At 41.0% G+C, this 22,999-nt stretch overlaps 1 protein-coding gene across 2 annotated transcripts; it reads left to right on the forward strand.

Moving 5' to 3' along the window:
* Positions 1–3,462: 3,462 nt before the first annotated feature.
* On the forward strand, positions 3,463–13,780 carry CCDC14 (coiled-coil domain containing 14). 2 transcript variants are annotated; one of them, XM_075093016.1, is made up of 13 exons: positions 3,463–3,566; positions 4,243–4,298; positions 4,769–4,844; positions 5,532–5,604; positions 5,699–5,839; positions 6,932–7,171; positions 7,263–7,357; positions 8,301–8,874; positions 9,409–9,550; positions 10,167–10,246; positions 10,683–10,901; positions 10,987–11,119; positions 12,458–13,780. In XM_075093016.1, exons 1-13 carry the CDS (start codon positions 3,534–3,536, stop codon positions 13,437–13,439), a joined length of 2,844 nt encoding a protein of 947 aa, XP_074949117.1. In that variant the 5' UTR covers positions 3,463–3,533; the 3' UTR covers positions 13,440–13,780. The 2 variants fall into 2 exon arrangements, with proteins under 2 accessions (XP_074949117.1, XP_074949119.1); XM_075093018.1 differs by having other exon boundaries at positions 10,686–10,901.
* Positions 13,781–22,999: the final 9,219 nt, after the last annotated feature.

Genomic DNA, 22,999 nt, shown 5'->3' on the forward strand with positions numbered 1-22,999 from the left:
GTTATTTTCAGTGATGCTTCATGCAACATGGAGCACCTTAAGCATTGAGATTGCAAATACAACCACGTGTATGCTTTCCCCTGGTTAATGATTTCAGTCTTTTCCTCCGCATGTATTTTTGTCCTGTATTACACTGGCCATGTCACTATTCCCAAAATTATGTCCAATTTGTCAACCACTTGCTGGTAGGGAGAGCATGTTTTGTCACAGTGGAGTTAATATTCAGCTAGTGTGTGACATGGTTTTTCTGCGTGGATGGTGCAATGCATGACGACCTGTGTTAAGGTATCATATTCCACTTCACACTTCGTTCACTACTTGGACATCATTGTAGAGTATTTGGAAAAATAATTTATTATTCTTCCTCACTAACAACAATATATTTCTTATTTCTTTACATAAAATAATTGTTTAGCTATGACACAACCTCAAATTTGAGATAAACCATGGAAATCCAAGAAGTCCCCTTCATCTATTCAGGACAATGATGCTTATATTTATGCTTTTGTTTATGTTGCATTTGCCAGCTTTTTTTTTTTTTAATTGCCTTTAGTATTATTTCTACATCAAATAGTGTTGGAACCTGGAAGATTGCCACAGTTTGCCTTTCCAAAGGCTGAGCAAACCTGGCCTCAGCCACAACCAAAATTGTGCCCCTGGAAATGTTTGGGGAATTTTAGTTACCTGTCAAACAGGAAGAAAAGATTAAATTGGTTTAATGAAATGCAATGGAATGAAATGGAATTGAATTTTCTCTCTGAAACATAGCTTGATCATGAATATGAATAACAATATAACATTATGTATGAATACAGCACATGCCATTGAAGCATTTCAGTAAGACAAAGTTTTTTTTAATCACAATTTTAGCATAACAACCAGACAGGTCGGAGATATTTAGTGATTCTCCAAACTGTTTCAATGAAGAAAGCCAAAGTCCATCAGAAAAAATACCTAACTCTTCTGATAACTAACTCTATGCTCAGAACACCCTATTGCTAATTCCTGTAGTTTTATCACAAGTCTCATGACAGCTTGTACTTTTCTTTAAAGAATGACCACTTGGAGGTCTGTGACTTCATGAGAATTTGAATTTTTATACTTTTTTTTCAACTTTACAGTTGCATTTTTAAAAATTATTTGTAAGACAATCATGCTATTTCAGCCATTGTTTCAAAATGATTCAGTGAACAAGAATAGAGCTTGACAGCCTTCTGTACTAATTTTCCTTTTGATGAAAAAATGAAGAGTTGTTCTATGCATCTTCAAATAATGCCTCAAATCAAAGGATGATATTGTGGTTTGGGGGACATCGGTGGTTTTATATCTGCTACTTGTTGCTAAACAACTTGGGATAATTCTTCCTTTATTATTTAAATTGCTGCACTCACATCTGTCAGTTCAGTAAGAATTTATCCATAAACTCCCTTAAGAAAAAAGTATATCAAAGGTTCTGGAACTGGTTTGGAAGTTGCCACACATCTTTTTGAGCTCTTTTCATCTTCTTCCATTTTTCTAATTCATATTCCTTCTTTCAGCTGTTCTCCTATTACAGTGATCTTTATATTTTAAGTTTTTCAAAGAGAAAAATTGAAGCAGTCTCCAAATTCCTGCCAGAAAACCCTTCTGGTATTTTTTTGACAAGATGATATCTTCACAGTATAGTTTTGCTTCAAGTTCAGCATAGTTTCAATGCAAACGTTAACACAGTTGGGGCCAGCTCTGTTTAATATCTTTATCAATGATCTGGATGAGGGGATTGAGTACACCTTCAGTAAGTTTGCAGATGACACCAAGGTGGGCAGGAGTGTTGATCTGCTTCAGGGAAGGAAGGCTCTACAGAGGGATCTGGACAGGCTGGAATGATGGGCTGAGGCCAATTGTATGAGGTTCAACAAGGCTCAGTGCTGGGTCCTGCACTTGGGTCATAATAACACCAGGCAATGCTACAGGCTTGGGGAAGAGTGGCTGGAAAGCTGCCCGCCGGAGAAGGACCTGGGGGTGTTGGCTGACAGCTGGCTGAACATGAGCCAGCAGTGTGCTCAGGTGGCCAAGAAGGCCAATGGCATCCTGGCTTGTATCAGGAATAGTGTGGCCAGCAGGAGCAGGGAGGTGATCGCGCCCCTGTACTCGGCGCTGGTGACGCTGCACCTCAAATCCTGTGTTCAGTTTTGGGCCCCTCAGGACAAGGACATGGAGGTGCTGGAGCATGTCCAGAGAAGGGCAACGAAGCCGGTGAAGGTTCTGGAGGGCAGGTCTTGTGGGGAGCAGCTGAGGGAGCTGGGGATGTTTAGTCTGGAGGAGGCTGAGGGAAGACCTCATGGCTCTCTACAACTGCCTGAAAGGACATAGTAGTGAGGTGGGGGTCAGTCTCTTTTCCCCAGTAACAAGTGACAGGACAAGAGGAAATGGCTTCAAGCTGTGTCAGGGGAGGTTAGGCTGGGTATTAGGAAAAATTTCTTCACCAAAAGGGTTGTCAAGCATTGGACCAGGCTACCCAGGGAAGTGGTTGAGTGACCATTCCTGGACATATTTAAAAAACACATAGGTGTGGTGCTTGGGGACACGGTTTAGTGGTGGATTTGGCAGTGCTGGGTTAACAGTTGGACTCAATGATCTCAAAGTTCCAACCTAAAATAATCTATGATTCTATATGCAGAATACTAATATACCAATGTGTGTGTGTGAGAAACCTGAGGCACCATCCAGTATGATCCATGTACACTAATGTTTTCAGGGATTGCCAGAGAAGATTTAACAGCAGCTGAAAGCCAGCATGGGGAACAAAGAACCGATGGTTTTAGCCTGTGGACAAAGTATCAACAGTTCCCTTTGACTTCCTACCACCCTGCTTTTACCTTTTGCGCCCTGAGGACTTGCAGGACATGGACTACACAGGCAGGCAGAGGCTGTGAGGTAGTTCTATGAGCAATGCCACACGCAGATGACCGAGTTTCCTTCAGGGTGGCTCACCCATCTGCTGGGCCCGTTTTTTCATGTATTGTATGAGCGCACAGGGCCCCTGCCCCACAGAGTTTAGCATCCGTAAGGCATCAGGCAGCACACCGTGGGAGCACAGCACTGAGACGGGAAGCCCCAGCTATGTGACGTGATTCTTTTTTCTTATTAAGCGGGGAGACGGATGCTGGGGCTGCCGAGCGGGGGCGAGGCGGGAGCATCGACCCCTGAGGGAACGACCAACCCTCACTGCGCTGCCTCCACAGCGGCCGACGGCCTCACAGCCCGCCTCAGCCCCGTCCACTCCCCTTCTCTCTTCCGATTGGCTCCTCCGCTCCCATTCTCCTCCAATCCCCAGCCGAGCTCCGCAACGCAGCTCCCTCCCCTTCCCGCGCCGGCTACCGCCGGCACGCAGCGGGAGCCGCCAAGCGGGGCAGGCCGAGGGGGCCTTGGCCCCGCCCTCCCGTAACGGCCGGCCTGTCCGTCAGCCAAGCAGGCTCGGGATTGGTGGATGCCGGGCGCGCGCCCGCCCGTTGGGGCAGAGCGGGAGGGCGGCCGGTGCCGGTGCCGGTGCCATGGCCGGGCCGGGGGTTCCGCGGCCCCGCAAGGTGCGTGCGGGGCGGGCGGGGGGAGCGGTGGCGCTGGGAGCCCCCGTGCTTGCGGTCAGGGTTCTGCCCTCTCTTTAGGTGCCTTGTTAGGCCCTGGTTCGCTGGGAGGGGGGCGAGGGGTGACCCGTCGGGTGCGGTCGGCGAGACGCTTCCTGAGGGGAAGCTGGGCCCCCCGGCGCTGGGTGCCCCACTGGGCCCCCCGGCGCTGGGTGCCCCACTGGGCCCGGCCGCCCTTCCTCAGGGCCCGGCGGGTCCGTGTGCCTCGGTCTGGGGCCCTGGGACAGCTGAGGGTTCTCCCGCTGCGGTGTACCTGTGGTGTGAGTAGCCACGGCAGCTTGTTCTTGAAACCTCCAAGCTTCAGGTGCGTGTTTATTGACCTTGGCTTCAGTCTGGAATGTATGTCTGTGTGTCAGCCCTTGACCATGTCATTCAGTGAATTACCGTATCTGTAGAAAGCCACAGAAGTTAATAAAGCTTCATACTGCAAGGACACTATTTGTGAAAAGAAAACAACAATAGTCATGCCCCAATGGTAGTTGTGGGCCCCTTGTTCTGGGAGCTGTAAATTAACTGATTCTCCTCAGCAAAAGGTCTTGGAAATAGCAGGCAATAGTAGTCTTCAATTACATTGTGAAAGTACTTAATGAAAAGCAAAATATATTTCTGTAATCAACAGGTACTGTCTTCTGGAAGGCTAACAGGAGCAGCTAAATTAACAAATGGAAGAAAACAGTAAGACCGTAATTATGAATACTATCTGAGATTGAGTGTACATGTGAGAGTTTGTGAACCTCGTTACTTGTCAAACCTCACAACTAGCCAAAAATTCTTTGTATACATCAGGAAACATTTTTAGCTGAAAAGAAGTGTGGCCAGGTTCTAGGCAGCCCATGAATAGACAGACACAAACTGAATAGAAATTTTCCCTGTGGAAATACTAGGTTGACTCTCTGTGTGTTTTATTTATAAAAGATTGATGCTGTATAGTTACTAGCCATACATAAGACTGAATTCTCCTTTGACATGAGCTGTTAGTATACACTAAACGTGTTTGTTGCAGCAGTATAAAGTTTTCAGAAAGAGAAGGCTATTTTGTTTCTTGATAAAATTAATTTACTTTAGTTTGCTATTACTGAATAAAAGCAAACTTTTTACTTTGCATATTAAGGAGGTTGTGTAAACAGTGAATCTGACTTTTTCAGGTTTGGCTTACGAAAAGGATGTCATTCAGATGTGGAGTCTGGATACTCTCTCTATTCCACTGACTCTGATGATCGGGTAATTAAATGACTTTTTAATACAGTCATCTGTGTTATCTAAAGAGAAGGGACATTGGAATACCTTGAATAATAAAAGAAAACCAGGTTTATTTAGATACTGCTGCATCTGGGCTAGAAATATCTCCTGCAAAGCTGGCAAGAGTGTCCGTGCTGCATCTTGCAGATACGTGCAAGTTGGCTTTGTGTGCAGTGAGTTTGGCTCTGACAAATCTCATTAAGGCATATATTGCAAACATATCTATGCTGTTTATGGACTGGTGCTGGCCCTGGCAGAAGGATATCCGTATTTGTTAGGTTTTGCGCCAGAAAAAGTTGTATGGAGGCAGTGCTGCAGCACTGTTTGCTGTGCAGAGCTGAGTCAGTTAGCTCCAAAATAGAAATAGGCTGTAGACAATATCTTAACTGTACATGGAATTAAGAATAAAAGCCACACACATGCAATTTCCAAAACATAAAATCCAGCAAATAGACACACCTGCAAGAGCACAATTAAGGTTTTTTGCAAAATTTGTGTGTTTGCAAACTTTCACGTAACTGCAAAGTGATACATGGAAAATGGTGTGGTTTTGCTGGTTATCAGTTGTTCAGGTGGCAGAATAGGGAGCACTCCCCTCTAAAATAGGGTCTTGGTTTACTGAAAGAAAATGGTGATACTCATTTTCTGACTCCAGTATTCTTTGCACAGGTTGATACTATTCATAATGGACTTGATCGTTGTGCAGCTTTACTGAAGAATATCTTACAAAATGAGGCTACAGGTTGTACCTATTGAAAATTTAAGTTACATTTTGAGTTTTTGTAAGACTGTTTTGATTTGTTTTGTTGACTAGTTTTTGTTTTGACTAATACTAGGAAGGGAGACTATCCATAAGCAACCTGGGAAAACAACTTCGGTTAAAATTACTTCCAAGCCTTTGCTAACTAAAGGAAATACTTCAGAGAAGAAAGGGTTGAAAAAAAACATTACCTCTGCCCACATCCGAAAAGAAATTGGTAAGTGGGCTTTCTGGGGCTTGCTTTTTTCTCAAACAACATTGAGAAAGTCCTCAAGTTATTGAGAAGATACAACAAGGCTTCAGATAATTGTTGTCATTTGTTATAGGTTGATCTGGGGCTGGATCCACAAAAGGATGTAGGCATTACTCATTGCCTTTTAGAAACCTTAAATGTGTACTAAACATGTTCGAAAATTCACAAATATTTGAGCTTCATATACCCAGAAGAAGGCTGAGTGTGTTTACAAATACTGGCATCATCAGGTTTAGCTGGTAGGAAGTGTGGAGGAGAATGATAATAGCCATGCCTCATTTGTCTTGGACAGTGAAGCATTACAGTGCTTGGTCTCTGTTTGGGATATGCAGCTATAAACTGTCCTGGAGGCAAGTGTCCAGCCAGGCTCTCCTGTTTCCAGAAACTGGTCTTTGAGAGAAGTGTTGCAATAAATAATAAGAACTCAAATGGCTTAGTGGCCAGAGCACTTGAATGGAAAGGTAGGTGGAGTGTTCTAGGCTGAGTTGCTCTCAGTTGAAATATTTCACATGTATTAGCATTTCGCCCTCTCTCCACCCCATTTCTTTTGTGTGATTTCTAATCTAGTAGACAGGTGGGACCTGTACACCAGGTATGTAGCAGAATGACTGTTTTGTGAGCTGTAGAAGATGAGCACGTAGCTGATATCTTTCCAGCACTTTAAAAATACAGAGTTTTAATTATACCCAACATAGAAAAACTAGGTTTGGAAAGTGGTTTGGTATGGGTTATTCCAAATGGTCTAAAAGCTTAGGAAGCAGCTAAGCAGATATCTTAAGAATTGCATTTTCGAACTGTCCTCCTGTAGTCTCTGTGCTTCCTTCAAGGACAGCAGTTTGTCCAGCTGGGTTAGGTTGCTCTGTCTGGGAGAGGAAAAAGTGATGGATTAATTTGCTGGTGAGTAAAAAACTGACTCCGTATCTTAAACCGCAGTGTCTTTTGGTTTTCTTCTTCAAAGGAACCTGCTGGAGTCTGCCTGACAATGCAGTGAGTTTGTGTAGGTTGTGGATACAGGCAGCTTCAGCTGGGTTTTTTTTGTTCTTTCTTTTGCTATAGTGCCAATATCTAATAGAAAACTTGCCTCATCGACCACACCTTCTACTGAGAAAGAATTTCCCAGTGCAGCACAGAATCAGGTGGTTCAACCAATTCATGTGCCTTGCAGTCAATACTCTCCTGTGATGCACCAGAAACTGTGCGAGCATGTGCAAACTTGGAAGTCTTTGATAACTGACCAACCACCACAGAACAGTAATGAAATTCCTACTGTAACTCCTTTTCCTACCTCAAATCACGGTTAGTGGAACTATTAATGTAGAGCCTGCTATTTTACTGCATGAGTTTTGCCCCAAATTGCCCTGATCTTATAAGTGTTGTTGTCTCTTAGGATGTCAAAATGTTACAGCTTTTAATTGTCGATTACCTACCTCCATACCAGCTCTGTCCCTGCAGCATTCAGCTAACCCTGCATCTGCTCATCCAGTAAGTAAAAGTTTTGACTCTGACTGTTAACAAACATTTTAAATTAGCACTTCCTATTTATTTATGTGTGGTTTTTCTTGGATTTAGATAATAATTTTCCTTAAACAAAAAAAATTGCATATTTTAACCTATAATGATGAACAGAATAAATAATGAGAGAAAATACTCCTATTTAAAATACATTTTATGTAGACACCAAAAATTAAATCAGAGGTATTTCAACTGGCTGCTTGTTTCTGCATGCTGAATTCAGTAACGGACAGTAAACTTGGAAGGTGCCAGAAATTATTCATTACTGTTAATAATTACATTCTCAGTAGCACACATTAGGATCATTAACCAACTCCTGATAAAAGAAATCATATCTTATATATAGCTTTTCCCTGCCAATGATTAAGCTGATTATTTCTTCAGGCACTGTGTATTATCCTAGAGCCACATTGTAAAATACTTGTGGATTTCAGGGTATAGAATAGAACTAATGGAGAGTACCAACTGCTGCCTTGGGAAATGTGGAGAAGGGCTTGCACCTTGGAACTGTAAGACTGTAGACTTACCTTCCATCTGTGTTAGTGCTGCCCTTCACTTTTAAGAAATTAATCTACCTAAAATATTGAAAGGTAACAGTATTGGCCTTTATTTTTTTTCTTCCCCAAAACCAAAACACTGCTGAAGTTTTTTCTTTACAGAACAGCTGAAAAAGAACTGTGCTTTAGTGTTGCCAATAACATTTAGGATAAAGTTAGTCTAAACGAGATTTACATTTTAATTACTCCTTAATATACTGGAAAATTATGCCATTAATAACTCGTAGTTGCTTTTATAATTTGGAAAGTATGATCAAGACTACATTGAGTCAGGCGAGTTTTTTCGGTTTGTTTTTTTTAAGAGTTCAATAAAAATCTTTTTAATGTTTTGTTTAATATGAATATTCTTTATGCAGGATATTCCTGTAGACAGTGGCAACCAATGTGTGCCAGAGATGGGAGGACCTGTGGTTTGCCCAGTAGTTTCTGCTGCTCCTACGACTGGTGTGCAAATACAGTCTGCCACTGCTCTTCCTAGTGTGCTCCCTTGTATGGTATCAGGTGGATCAAGTAACTCTACAGTGCCTGCATTCATCCCGTCATCTTCTGGTCAAGAGACGACCCCAAACCATGAGCAACAGATAAAAGAAGCAGATTTGATAAGATGCATACAAGCTCACCTAGCCCTGTTACAATCACATGAAATGATGAAGAGCAAGACTGAACAGAAGCACCATCATCATTGTCCAGCAAAACAAAATGCTTCAGGTAGCAAGGAGGAGGGTACTTCTGAAGAACACAGCGAGGACACTGTCAGCGAAGATGAATTGAATGTACTTGAAATAGCCCCAGTGAGAGATACAAACTCTAAGTCAAGTTGTGTCAAGAAAGTTCTAAAATCTAGAAAAGAAAGTCCAGAAGAAACAGCCCATAAAGTTAAGACTGTAGAATACCTTCTGGGAGAACTCAGAGCACTGATAACAGATCAAGGTGAGGACATTTTCATTGTGCAGCAGAGCAATTACATACAAATAACATAGGCTGCGTTAAATGAGCGAGCACTTCAGTTTCTGGAAGTTTGTGTGTCAGATGATATGTGACATCTTAGAGTGGTTTTCCACAACTTTAACAGCTTCCTGTTTCACTCCAGATAAGTATTAAATTATTTTTTGGAGTATTTTAACATTATCGTAACAGCTAGGATAAAGGTTGTTCTCACTTCACGTACAGTGTTTTTTCCTGAGAAAGGGAGCAGTGAAGACAGATCGTAACAGCAATTCCACTAAGGTTGATCGGACAGATGGTGGGTTGTGACTTAGCAAGAACCTAAAGCATAGTTTTCATAGCCAAGCTTAAAAATCTTAAATACATAAATATAGTTAAAATAGAGATGAGGTTTTCTTGGGGGGAAAAAAAGGAGATACTATTATATCACTTTGTAGATTGCTTAATCGCATATAAAGTATTAGTGTCATATTACAGGTTTATATGTTTATGGGTCTTTTTTTCCCTCACCTATTGCAGATGATTCAGAAATGTTAAGGTTGATGAGTGAAATAGAAGACTGCATATCATTGCTCCCAGCTGTACTGGGAAGTACAAATATACAGGCTGAAATAGCGCTAGCTTTACAGCCTCTCAGAAGTGAAAATGCCCAGCTGCGTAGGTTAGTAACTCATCAGTGATTCTGTATTTACTGCAGATACACCTAAAGCATCTTTGACTGCTCTGTTCTAATGCATAATTTTGCATTGTTATGGTGTAAGTGTTATGGCCCTTTCTTGTCTGTGCAGTATTTGTGTCTTAGAAAGCGTGTTGGTAGGGCTAAATAGTTTAAATAATTAACACATAACAAGACTTCAGTTAATACTGATGTTTTAGTAGCATCAGTTACATCATGATTGAGCCTTTGGGTGGCATCAATTTATCACTGTCTCTGAAAACTGCATTATTAAGGTAGTTCATCTGCTTATATTCTTTTTGTAGTGCATTCTCAAATGCAAAAATGTCTCTCATTTCAGGCGAGCTCTCAAATATTTAACTGGGTAGCACTTTACTTCAGAACAGAGGGAAAGATACTTACCAGAACTTGCAAAGGGTCTTTTCTGCTGAAGAAATACAGGAATATAAGAAAAATGCATTCCTAAAACTTTTCTATATTTCTGAAACATTCTGACATTTAATTCTCAAGAGCAGCTTCTTACCAAGCTAATTTAAAATGCAGTGGGTTTGAACTTATTCTGAACTTTCTGAATTTGTGCTTTTTCACAATTTGCATTTAGGAGACTAAGAATATTAAACCAGCAACTCAGGGAGCGAGAAAGAAGTGAGAAGACATCTGGACAGAGCTACAGCTATGAATGTAAAGTACTGATAGAGAATGATGCTAGTTAGGGCATTTTTATTAAAACTCTATTTAAATAGATACAGACGTATAAAGATATAGCTATATAAATAAAAAATAACAGTACGTGTTGAGGCCCTTAGTGGCAACTGAACTAAGTGTTGTGGGTCTAATCATGCAGCTGCGTTTGCATGAATGTTGTGCCTGTTTAGACTCCACATAGTGAGACTCAGCTCTTAGCTGCTGAGCAGATTATTTTAACTTATGCGCATCTTAAAATGGAGGTGGCATATTAGATCATTAAGAAAAAAGCTTTTATCATGCTGCCTCAAAAACCTCTCCTATCTGTAAGCAAGGTTCATATTACTAAGATTATTTAAAAACTTAGTTTGATTTGGAAATTCAAACTGTACCACACAAAACAATTAAAATTTTTATGGTTTACTTTTGGTAGTAGTTTCTTTGCAGTCCTTGAATATGATGCTCCAGAGTCAATTGAAAGAATCACTGAAAGGCCTTGAGTCACTGCAGTCTAAAAATGAAGAACTACTTAAAATAATAGAAAGTCAGAAAGAAGAAAATAAACATCTTGCAAAAGATATTCAAGGTAAAGAAGAAGAATTGCTGGAAAACAAACAGCATTATGGCATTCATTCCACTAAGCTCAAGATTGGTACGTGTTTTGAATTTGTTTATTCTTCATTTAGTGTTTCAAAACTTGAAAGAAATAATGCAGTAAATTCTTCGTGTCATTTTAGAAGTGGAAGAGGCATTAGCAAACGTGAAGAGCCTTCAGTTTAAGCTGGAAGCTTCAGAGAAAGAAAATAAGATTTTGGGCATAACATTACGTCAGCGTGATGCAGAAGTTAACAGGCTGCGTGAATTAACCAGGTACTTTTGCTAAGCTGGTTTTTTTGCCTCTTAACATTTCTTTTCATTCTTCCCGCCACCTTCGTACTTTGGATTATTGTAATCTTCGTGGCTTGGTGGTAGTAGGTCATATAGGCTAAAACTTCTCTCTGTAGTTAGTTTCACGACAGTGATGCTATAATTTTGTTAAAACAGATGTTGTGCTCCATGACTTGAGTTCTTTTGTAAAGTAAAATGCTATTTGCTGTAACTTGTGCTAAGTTGTAACTCTTAAAAGGAGACCTGCTCATGAGGAGCTCCATGGGGTAGCCCATGGACCTGAAAACCTACTGATATTTCCCTTGAAGCTATAGAATTTGGAAACTAATTCTTAACCTGAATTAAGGAGGGATTTTTTTTTTCTTCCTTTCTGGTTTGGAAATGGTCTGGTTTGAGAGCTGGCAGAAAGATCTGTCTTCAGGACCCCACAGCAAGTAGTTCCTGTGCGAATGAGCAGTACTTTCTTTAATTGTGCATGCATTTGAAGTAGATTATGCCCAGATATTAATTCTGGGTAAAGGTGGGAGTTCTTGGATCACTGGATGAGGGTGGTGTTCCTCACAATTTTTTAGAACTATTACTGTGAATTTATTTCATCGTGGTCTTTTATGATGAATATAGTGGCAAGCTGGGAGACTTAAATAGCTTTTTGCACATGCAAAGGGGTACATACATGACACTTGTTTGGACATGATGTACACAAGACGTTTATAGTTGATACTGATTGGAATAGCAGAATATTTTTAATCAGCACTTCAGATTCTTTAGTAGAAGTTTAGACATATAACACACTTCTGAGGCTACTATACTGACCACCAGATGGTGGTATGATGATGTCTTATTACATGTGTATATGCTATATATGTAAGCATTTAAGTGTTCATTTCTTTTGATGTACAAAGCAGAAAATGAGAAGAATTATTTCTTTTATTTTTTTATTTAGATGCAATGGGGAGAATAATTCAGAAAAAAATTCTCACTGATTTTGATAACTGTTTCTATATGCTTTGTAACAGTTTCTTGAGATCAGTTTATTTTGTTTTGTAGTACTTGTGGCAGGTAAATGAGCAATAATCTCGAACTTTGTTGGGCTGTGACATTTTAATTACTTTATAGGAAAATTGAGCTGAGCTGAAGAAATTAATTGAAGAAACTTGGAACTGGTTCACATTTATACTACACTTTACAACAACATGTAGAAAGTGAATCATAACTTTGCCTCAGTCCAATATATCTAATGTTTTGGTGTTATATAAAAGTTTTTAACTATTTTTTTTAGTGACTATTTTTAAGTCTGATTAACCGACCTTATCTTAACAGAACCTTGCAGGGCAGTATGGCCAAGCTTCTGTCTGACCTCACAGTAGACAACATTAGACCCAAACCTGAACAAGGCCTCTCGAAATGTCTTTTGGAAGACCATGAAAAGCAGATGCAACCTGATCCATTTCCTGGGAGTACTTCAGTAATGACTTACCTTAGAAAATTAGAAGTGGATCATATTTTGACAGATACAGAACTTCAATTCTCAAATAGAAGTGGAGAATTAGAAATGCAAAATCTAGCCTATGAAAAGTTTGCTGCTGAAGGAAGTAAAATAAACAGTACATTCTCAGAAGGAAGAGCATCAGCTCCCAGAATACAACTAACCTCTCTGAAGCAAGATGCAGAAACAGTTAGTGATTCTGGGACTTTACTAGAAGACCAAAACAAGTTGGACGAGACTGTTTATATTCCATTGACTAGCAGTGCCTCTAAAAAACAGCAGCCAATCTCTGAAAGAACTTGTGTGCTACCCCAGAGAGGGGCTTGTAAGGTGTTAGACTACCACTCTGAGCTCTCAAACTCTGTGCAGCAGAATGGATGTGAGATATCAAAGGATCCAACTATTCTGGATAAATTAAGTGCTGGGTACAGTGTGAAAGAGACCGTGAAAAATGCACTTGAAGTTACAGGGGATAAAGTGAAACCAGAAGGAGACAAAGTCCAAATGAGGCCAAAATGCACTCCAAGTGGAGCTGCAAAACACTTCCCAGGTAAACCAGACCAACCTCAGCCTGGTACATACCCTTGTGTACCAGTGCTATTTCTGAAAGAGATTTCTCAGAAAAAAGGCAGTGAAATAGCTGATCTTAGTTTCATTTCATTTGATGATATATCAGGGAAGTCTGAGTGGAGCGCATCCTCTTTCTCAACATTTACTTCTCGAGATGAAGAGGACTTTAAGAATAGTTTAGCAGCTTTGGATGCCAACATAGCCAGGTTACAAAGAACTCTGCAAAATAGCATTATGAAACAATGAGTATGAGGAAACAAAATGGGGTGCACTTGTTTGGAATATTTGGGGTTTTCTGAAGTATATTAATAACTATGGTACTGATACAAATATTTGCATTTTTTGGTATGAAATTACTTGTTCCTAGCTGTTTAAATTATGGATGGAATTTGGTCCTCATTAAGCTATGGTGCTGCTTCCCTTGATGTGTACAACTTGAGATAACTGGTATAAATGCTTTTTTAAAATTATGGCTTAGGTTTGTACTCTTTACTTGCAAAATTAACTCTTAGAACAGCACTTGATAACTGTCTAAGAAACCGGTGTGCTGTTAACAATACAGTTTTTCTATTAAATTATAAAGTCCATTTGCTTGTTTTTTCTGTGTGATTTTTTTAAAGTAGTAAGAACAGCATTGAGAGAATGTGTTTGAAGTCAGTTACAGATGTGATAAAGAGAAGTTTTTATTTCACTAAATTTTAATGTTGTAAAATTGGATGCGTAGTTGTTTTCCTTGCTTATGACCATGTCTTTCAAGAAACTACCTCCATGTTCCAGTTCACCATGAAGGGTGCAAACAGTAGTGTCAACATCAAAGAAACAGGTGGGCAGGACTTCTTACTCAGCTGCATTGCTTCTTAATCCAAGTTGGGTTTAATCAAGAAGTGGGAATTCAACTGGTGAAAGTAGAGCTGCCTTGAACTTAACAAGTGTTCTGCTTTGACTAGGTGGATCTCTTAAAGTTGTTTGGGTGTTTGTTGTTTGTTCATTTGTTTTTTAAAGAGGAACTTAGGTGCAGAAGGCTAAATGAAAAACATCCTTGTTTACGAATTTTTTTCTTCCCCAAAGAACAATGGCAAGGTATCATACATGGGCAAGAGGTTCCACAGGTGGAGGCCAGGGAAGAACTAGCTACAGAGCAGCTCTGCAGGAACACTGAGAGTTATAACCGATAAGTCAGGATCATGCTGTTCAAAAAAAACCCAAAAACCAAAAAACCTAGCCATCATATGGGGTTTTCAGTATATGGTAGATCCTGTAAAATACATTAAGTCATCCTTTTCACTGGTAAAACTCAATTTTCACTTTTGAGCAAGAAGGTGATTAAGTGGAAAGTCCAGATGAGGGCAAGAAAAGAACCATCAAAGTTCTGTTCTTTTCTACAATTCTGTTTTGTCATAGTTTTTACAGGTGTTTGATTTTATCTAAAGTAGAAGGAGAATATAGTACCAGTGGATAGCACAGAAACAGTCAGATACTGAGAAACAGAAGCAGTAACAGGCTTCAGCTGACACAAAGGAGACAAATTAGGTACTAGTGGCAAACCAGTGCAAAGCACTAGAGTAGACAGTGTGAGGAAGTCATAGAAATTCCACAGGTTTTTGGGGTGTCAAACATCTGTTGGGCATAAATACGGAGTCTGGACTGACACAACCCAACTGGCTCTCACAGAAATGGGAGTGGAGGGGGGAATGGTTCCAGTCTGTTGTTTTCCTTGATAGGGCTTTCCAGATGTCAATGTCAAGAGCAGGTATCATGCAAGTTTTTAAGTTAAAAGTGCGGGAAGGTGGTGGTATTGCCACCATTCTATTCCTCTTACACCTTTAGCGGTGCTTGAATGATGTTTTTCATGGCTCACTTTTTTCCAGGGAAAGTATCTTTAGAAAGGGAACAACAGTGTAAGGACCTGAATTTAAGATGGCTTTTTCTGCAGTGTTGCTTTTTTTTGGTTGGTTTGTTTCCCCCCCTCTGGAAAACATTACTGCGCTTCCTGGTGCTGGCCTTTTGCTTCCATGTAGAACAAAAGTCTATTTTTTTCCATGTTTAGTTGCTTGAATGAACACATTTTAAAGCTGGGGCACTATCCATACATTGTGCTGTGGAGCAGTTCTGTGATTATCTTAGTTACTAGTAACTGAGCAATAAAAAGGTATGAAGACAACGCATACTACAGAAGATGCCAACTGGCACTCCTGCTTCGAAACAGGAAAGTTAGACTAAATAGTGACTTCAGTGATTTAGAATGCTTTAAAGGCTTGGCCTGGATTTCTTATTATTCCCCACACTATTCATGCTCAGATTCAAAATAAGGTTGATGGTATAAAAGTGAACATGTTTTAATTAAATATTTACAAACAGCTTCAGTGTAGAAGCAAAGTGAGATTTAAACAATGATTATGGCATGGATTAAGGACAAACTACAATGCATTCTAGTCTTTAAAACTCACAAGAAGGCTGAGAAAAAGTTGGAAGAACATTCATTAGTAGACAAGCTGGTTCAGTTTTCTTCTTGCAGCTAGGATTGTTACTCCACTTGAAGGAGGGTATTTGTGCTGGCCAAAGCTAGCTGCAATCTGTGTAAAGCAGCTGTGGTGTCAAGATGCCCAAGCATGTTCTTCTCTCATTGAGAGCATTTACATTCGCTTCTATCTCAGCAGGGTAAGACGTTACACCACCTTACTTGTGTCCTGTTCGTTGTTACACAGTTGGTTCTGTCAAAGCATGAGATCTCGACTGGAAAACCTGTTTGGGGTTAATGAGATATGAGCAGGTTTGTAATGTGTATCCTTCTCTTCTAAGGAGGAGAAGCTAAGAAGAAACAGGAAGGAGTCATCTCTAATATGGCTCTTTGTTTTGTGCTCAGGCATGTGAATCAGAGCTATAGCTACTTTAAATGAAATATAAAATTTCTTGTATATGGGCATAATGAATGTGCACTGTTGTAGAAGCAAAAGCCAGCAAGATCAAATATGTAAATCTTTAAAAGGCTTCCAGGATTCAACTCAAGACAAGTGAATTGAAACTGTGGAAGTTGGCATAAATCTAGTGTTCAGACAAACTCAAGAGAAGACAATAATACCTCTTACAAACTTGTTCTTTTAATGTGTTGCATATAGTAAATAATCCCTACAGAAAATAAGGGCAACCCTAGAATTTGCACATTTTGTTGCATACATATTTTGACCACTCAAATTTGCATAGTCTTAGAAGTACGTAGTAAATAAGATCCCAAGTGCCTGAGTGGAAAGAAATATTTATCATTTGTGATAAATTTCTAAATTTCTAAAGCAGCTTAGAAGTTATTTCTTCTCATTCCTGTAGTAACAGGGTAGAAATCACTATGGACCAAAGGCATCACCTTTGTCAAGACCCATGCTTGGAACATTGGAGTAGCTCGTACTGCAGCTCTCAAGAAGGGGGAGCTGCTCTGCAGGAAGATCTGGATAGGCTGGAAGAGTGGGCCAACAAGAGCCTTATGAAGTTCAACAAGGACAAATGTAAGGTCTTGCACCTGGGAAAACATAATCCGGGAGTGCAGCACAGACTGGGATCCACCTGGCTGGAGAGCAGCTCTGTGGAAAGGGACCTGGGGGTCCTGGTGGACAGGAAGCTCAACATGAGCGAACAGTGTGCTGCTGCGGCCTAGGAGGCCAACAGGGTCCTGGGTTGCATCAAAAAGGGCATCGCCAGCAGAGATAAAGAAGTCATCATCCTGCTCTACTCAGCGCTTGTCAGGCCACACCTGCAGTACTGTGTACGGTTCTGGTCCCCTCTATACAAAAAGGACAGGCTGGAAGGGGTCCAGAGAAGGGCCACCAAGATGATCAAAGGACTGGGAAGCTGCCATATGAGGATAGGCTGGGAGAGCTGGGTTTGTTCAGCCTTGAGAAGAGGAGGCTCAGAGGGGATCTCACCACCATGTACCAGTACTTAAGGGGCAGCTACAAAGAAGATGGAGACTCCCTTTTTACACAGAGGCACATGGAGAGGACAAGGGGGAATGGACACAAGTTACTCTTGGGGAGATTCCAGTTGGACACGAGAGGGAAATTTTTCACAGTGAGGACAGTCACCATTGGAATAATCTCCCCAGGGAAGTGGTTGACTTGGCCACATGGGACACCTTTAAGATTCAGCTGGACAGGGTGCTGGGCCATCTTGTCTAGACTGTGCTCTTCCTGGAAAGGTTGGACTAGATGGTCCCTGAGGTCCCTTCCAGTCTGGGATTCTGTGATTCTTCACCAGTCAGGATGTGACAAGGCTCATCATTGCATAACTTGGGAGTTATTATGGTTTGTCCTTGTTGCAAGCAAGTAGACCTCAGGCCTGTGTTTTTCATGGGCTGAGATACTTTCCTCTCTATGCTACTTCTAGAACTTTTCAGTCTGATGCAACTGATTGAGCTACCTGGCTACATTCCAACACCAAGCTTTCTTTCCCACCAGCCTGTTACACTTGCTGAAAACTAACTCTGTGGAAGCAGGGCAGAATTTATGCCTGCATAAATCCAGCACTCATGCCAACCACTCCAATAAGAGCAATACAATTTTCATTTGACTCTTGTTTGGGCACATCCCTACAATGAGGGACAGTCACCATAGACAGAGTCGTCAAAGTGTATTTGCAACAAGTCAAACTCCGTTTCTGTGCCGGGTTTGTTAAGGATGCTTTAGGGTAGCCTGGAAGAAGCAAGAGAGTATAGTAATGAATTGGGCCACAGTGTCAGCTATGGAAGTCATTTTTGCATTGCACATGGATTTTTGCAGTTGTTTTTAAGGGGGGGAAAAAAGTAGTATTTAAATTCAGGTAGATACATTGTCTCAGAAAAGCACGGACCTCACTCAGAGCTGAAGGATCAGACAAAAAGCAACCAGCTGGGGTGCCTCAGTTTCTGTAGCCAGGAGGTGATGTTCGAATGAGCAAGGCTAACAGTAGCATAAACAGCAATGAGGTATCAGAGAGATTAAAAAGGAACTCTGTCTTCTGTGTCTGAAGACCTGAGCTTCCACACGTGCTGTTTGTGATGGTGGTTATGGAAAAAGCAGCTTAAGATTTTCTTCCACTGTATTGTAAGTAGTTATAAAACAAGTTATTTTATCATTTATTTTCAGTATTTACAAAGAATTACAATTGAACCTTATGATGCCAATTGAGAAAAGTGCAACTAGTTGGTCTGAGGAGTTTTATCACAGCTGATCATACAGCCAAACAAGCATTCAACAGAACTTTCCAGCTTCACAAACAAAGCTGGTTTCATGTTCTGTCCATCACTGTATCAACCTTCAAATATAAGAGAAATATGAAATTGGTATATTCAACATTAAATCATTGTTCTATGTTCGGTAGTGGCTGCTGTGAAACATCTCTCCTCTTCCAAGGATTAACTTAAAAAGAATGCTCAGCAGCTGCAACTTTGGTGATCATGTAGCCTCCTATACATTTTTCTTGGAGCCACAGGAGGTACAGGAGTTTCATTTTTACAAAGCATATTCTGTGAAGTTGACATCTGCACTTACCAGTGATGTGGAAAGGAAAGGAACTCTGAAAACACATTTCATCAAGCTCTTAACAGTATTTTTCCTTTTATGAACCTTTTTCCTTATGGAAAAGGGGAAAGATTGGCCAATACTCCAGAATCCAGGGTACCCAAGTTTAACCCGTACGTTATTCCCAGCTCTGACTCCTTGAGAAATGTGTGTATATAATCCAGTGCCTCATTCAAAGAACCGGGGAATGGTGATAGCTCCCTGCAGACACAAAGGATTGCTGCCTTACTATTGTGTCCAGGTTGATCAAAGACTTCATAAGGAACAAAGATGCCTTATTTGCTGAAGTGAAGCCAGTGCTGCATCTGTGTGTGTGAATAAGCTACCTGGGACACTATTTGTGGTCAAGTGGCAACATCATTCAGCTCTGCAGGGAATACAGCTCACCGTGCATTTTGCAGACGAACAGTGATCGCTACTGGTACCTCAAGTACCTTTCTTAAGTCATTGACTCACTCAGGCATCCTTAACAAGGGTGAATTTTTTCCTTAGAAGGGAAAGAAACATTTCCCTGGTTAGATCAGAGAAACAGATTAAGGAAAAAAAAAAAAATCATATGTTTAGTCACTTCAATGATCTCCCCAAATAAGGCAGAGGAATATTCATGTTTGAATGGGCCAGCCAGGACAGGCCTGCACAGCTAGCACCACACCAGAACCAGAACCTACAAGAAGAGTTGAGAATGTCAAGTCAGCTTTGGGGTATTAAAGTGCGTATGACAGACAATTCAGTCCAAACACAGATTTAGCTCTAAACCATCCTAGGTAGATCAGACTGCCCATTAATGTCATGTTTTCGATTATGCCCAGATGGGCCATCTTGAATGGCTCTTGATCAAGATTAATGCAAATAGTGTTAGAGATTAGTGTCCATCTTCCCCAAAATTCAGGGAATTCCTTCAGTAATTTCTTTGCACAACAAAGTGCTAGAGTCAGTTTTCCTTCAGCCAGATTCAGGGATGTTCAGTAGTCTTTAGTTGTATGAGTGAATTGAGGATTTTGCCTGCAGAGCCCTAGGTACAGGGGAGTCAAACAAATAGCAGATGAGGTCTTATTACTGAGTTTACTTTAACCTATCTGCTTTTAAGGTGCAATCAAGAGTGACAGTAACTTCTATGACTGTTCTTACAATTTGAGCTGTAACTGGGCAGGAGCTTGAACAGAACAACCTGCCCTTTCTTCCAGCTTTCAATTAGTATTACATTGGATCAGGTCTTTCTTCTGCATAAGAATAGGGTTTTTTTTTAAAAGGTTCTCACTTGTGCATATATGGTATATACACACATATAGTGCATAAGCCAAGACATCTTTCTGGTAGAGAAGAAAAGAGTTTTCTCAGTTTCTAGTCTCCAGATTTCTCTCAATCTGTGAAAATGGACTGTTTCTGCAATCTTTAAGAGTCTTTTAAGTATATTCACATTAGCTCTTTTCATTGTTACTGCAGTGTAGGCAAGGGAAAGGTGCCTCTCTGTAAGCAGTCCACACCTTCAGCTACTGGCAATCCCCTGTTATACTTGTCAGGAGTCCTCAAAGGCTTCCCAGTGAACTATGGTGCAGCTGTGAGGAGAGCGGTTTTAAGCAGGTTATCTTTGTGCAGATGTGGGTTAGTCAGACCCCATGGTCAGGCACTGCTTTCCTTTCCAAGGCTTGACAGAAGTTCCACAGTTACATGGTGATCTTTTTCAGGAATGAAATCATATGTAAATGAGAAGTGTCAGTTGTGAACCTCAGACCTACACAGATACTGTGATCAAACCTAGACGCATCTTTAGTGAATGATTTCACATGCTGTTTGAAGACCAAACACCGAGCTGAACTGAAAACCAAATGCTTTTGCAGACATATTCTGTTTATCAGGACACAGAGGGGAAAGAATATTACCCCATAGGTTCTCCAATTGTACTTTTAAATGTTTGTCCTGGCCACACAGAAGACTTCGATCACAGTGCACAGCCACCCAACAACCCCCAGTCATGAAGTGACACCAGTAGTATTCCAAGTTCACCAGCAATGGCACACGCTGAAAATAACCTTTTTGCACGCATGTGAACATCCATTACTGAAGTTTTTACACTGTGCTCCAAAGACAGTGTAAAAATGGTGCTTTACTGACTGGAAAAAGAGCAGCCTAAACTAGTTAAAGTGTAGTGGCCATCTGTGCTACAGTTAACATTATGTGGTTTATAGGCTCTTTAAGCATTTGCATGTCTAAAGACTACTTAGAAGTATTATTTCTTTTAAGACTTCTGGTTTTGTCCAAGCCCATGATGAATTCTGGCTACTTCACTGCTGCAGTCATACAGCCAAAACATATATTTTCTTACTGCCTCCTCCCAGATTCTATTCTGTATTTAGAAGCTAACAGTGATGGTTTTGGACTTGCAATTATGATATTAAGCTAAGTGTAAAATATTTTTCTTGGCATAATCTAGAATATGAATAGCTTTAACATCAGTTTCAGGTTCTCTTTATTCCCCTAGGGCATCCCAGTTCTCTTTCATAGTTAGTCTCAGAACTAAGATCATCCCAACATCGCCCTTGCCCCAGTGCCCCCTTTCCAAGAAACACAAGTAAAGCAGGGCCAAGAACTCTGCTCTGCCCCCCAAGACTTCAGACAGACAACACAGAATTATTGCTCTGCGCAGATGTTCCCATACATTCCCTCAGCCTTCATCCCCCTTCCCTCCCGGTTTGCAGAGGTGCAGCTGTTCACCAAGACATTGGGCTCTCTCCAGCACTAGCATTCTCTCCAACCAAAGTTTGCATTTCTGTTCAAAGAATTTTTCACCACAGCATTTTTATGTCTCACACTGGCCCCTGGGCTACTGGTTTTCACCTTCCTTCTGTAACACCAAGCACACAGGAATGTTACCACCTAGTCCAGCTTTTAAATCATGACCCTCTATGCAAAAGAGTGGTGGAGCTTCCCTGTAAGTAATGACGTTAAAGTGATTACTTTCATAGCAGCCATTGACTAAGGAATGACAAGCTCACATCAGATTTTGAAGTGAGTTCTTTCAAAAGCACTTAGTAGTTTTATTTTTAAAAAATACTATTAATCATCAATCCAATTTGCTCAGTGTAACATATACTGAGCAAATACAGGTATTTGCCTGTTCAAGCTTCCTAGTTCTTCCTTAACAGGGTCCTGCAACCACTGCTATACTGTTAAGACGCCTCTGAGATGCCCCACCTCAAGAAGTCACAAATACCTACCTCCCCTCTGCAAGTGTAGGCAGCGATGCCAACCGAGACAATAGCCAGCAGCATGCATATGGACCCAGGAGTCACAGCCCAGCCCCATTCATTCACTGTGTTTAGTGAATGCACGCTACACACCCCCTCGCATGCCATCACTGCCTTTACTCCACTATTGTCTCTGCCATCTCATAGCCCGACCCAAATCCTTACAAAAGCATTAAGATTGTCCCCTGAGAAAGCACAGCTTTGAGAGCCAGGCTCAGAGCACATTCACTACAGCAGCGCCTCTCTCCTAGCAGCTGGCTGTGGAAACAAGAGCAGGAGTCATCACCACAAACTCGCCGAGGAGCCTCAGACACCGTTCATCCAGACTGTCTCAGGCCATGTACGGAAGAGCTGCTATTGTTAGTGCCACTCAGGAAATATTCTAGGGAGTGTGTAATTGTTTATGCTCAGATTCTTTTATCAATGCTTAATTAACTGCAGTTACAACACATGTTCACCATTAATATTTTAAATTACTGAGATGTTTTTTAAATCTGTTCTGTTGGCCTTCTTAGAAACTTCCACCAAAGGATCCAGAAGTGATAGGACGTAGTCCTGTGCTTGCAGTACTAGTCCCTTCTTGCTTAAGGATCTTCAGGTATGATCTTGCATGACTTCTACATTTCGTGCCTGTGACATTACAAAAGGGACTGTTTCGAAAAGTTATTTGATACTGATTTAATTTTCTTCCTTTGTAAACAGCTCTGGGCATTTCTAAAACACTGTTTTACCCAGCTACAACAAAAGCCGTTGTCATCCAGGCACGCTGCAAAAAGTGGTTACTTTGGATTTGGCCGCATCTTCCAAATACACTGTTTCATCAGTCATTCCATTCCACAGAAGCCACAATAAGAAACATTCTGCTTCTAAACTCTAGAGACCACTTCTAAAAGCCTAGAAATTTTTCCCCAGTTGGCTTCTTCGGCTGGATCCCCTCTGCTGAAGTAATTGAGCAGCAGCTTCTTCACCTTCTAAATATGAACATGCCTAACCTAAATGTACTGAAAGGCTACTT

Source organism: Phalacrocorax aristotelis, chromosome 5, assembly GCF_949628215.1.
Source record: "Phalacrocorax aristotelis chromosome 5, bGulAri2.1, whole genome shotgun sequence".
Lineage (NCBI taxonomy): Eukaryota > Metazoa > Chordata > Aves > Suliformes > Phalacrocoracidae > Phalacrocorax > Phalacrocorax aristotelis.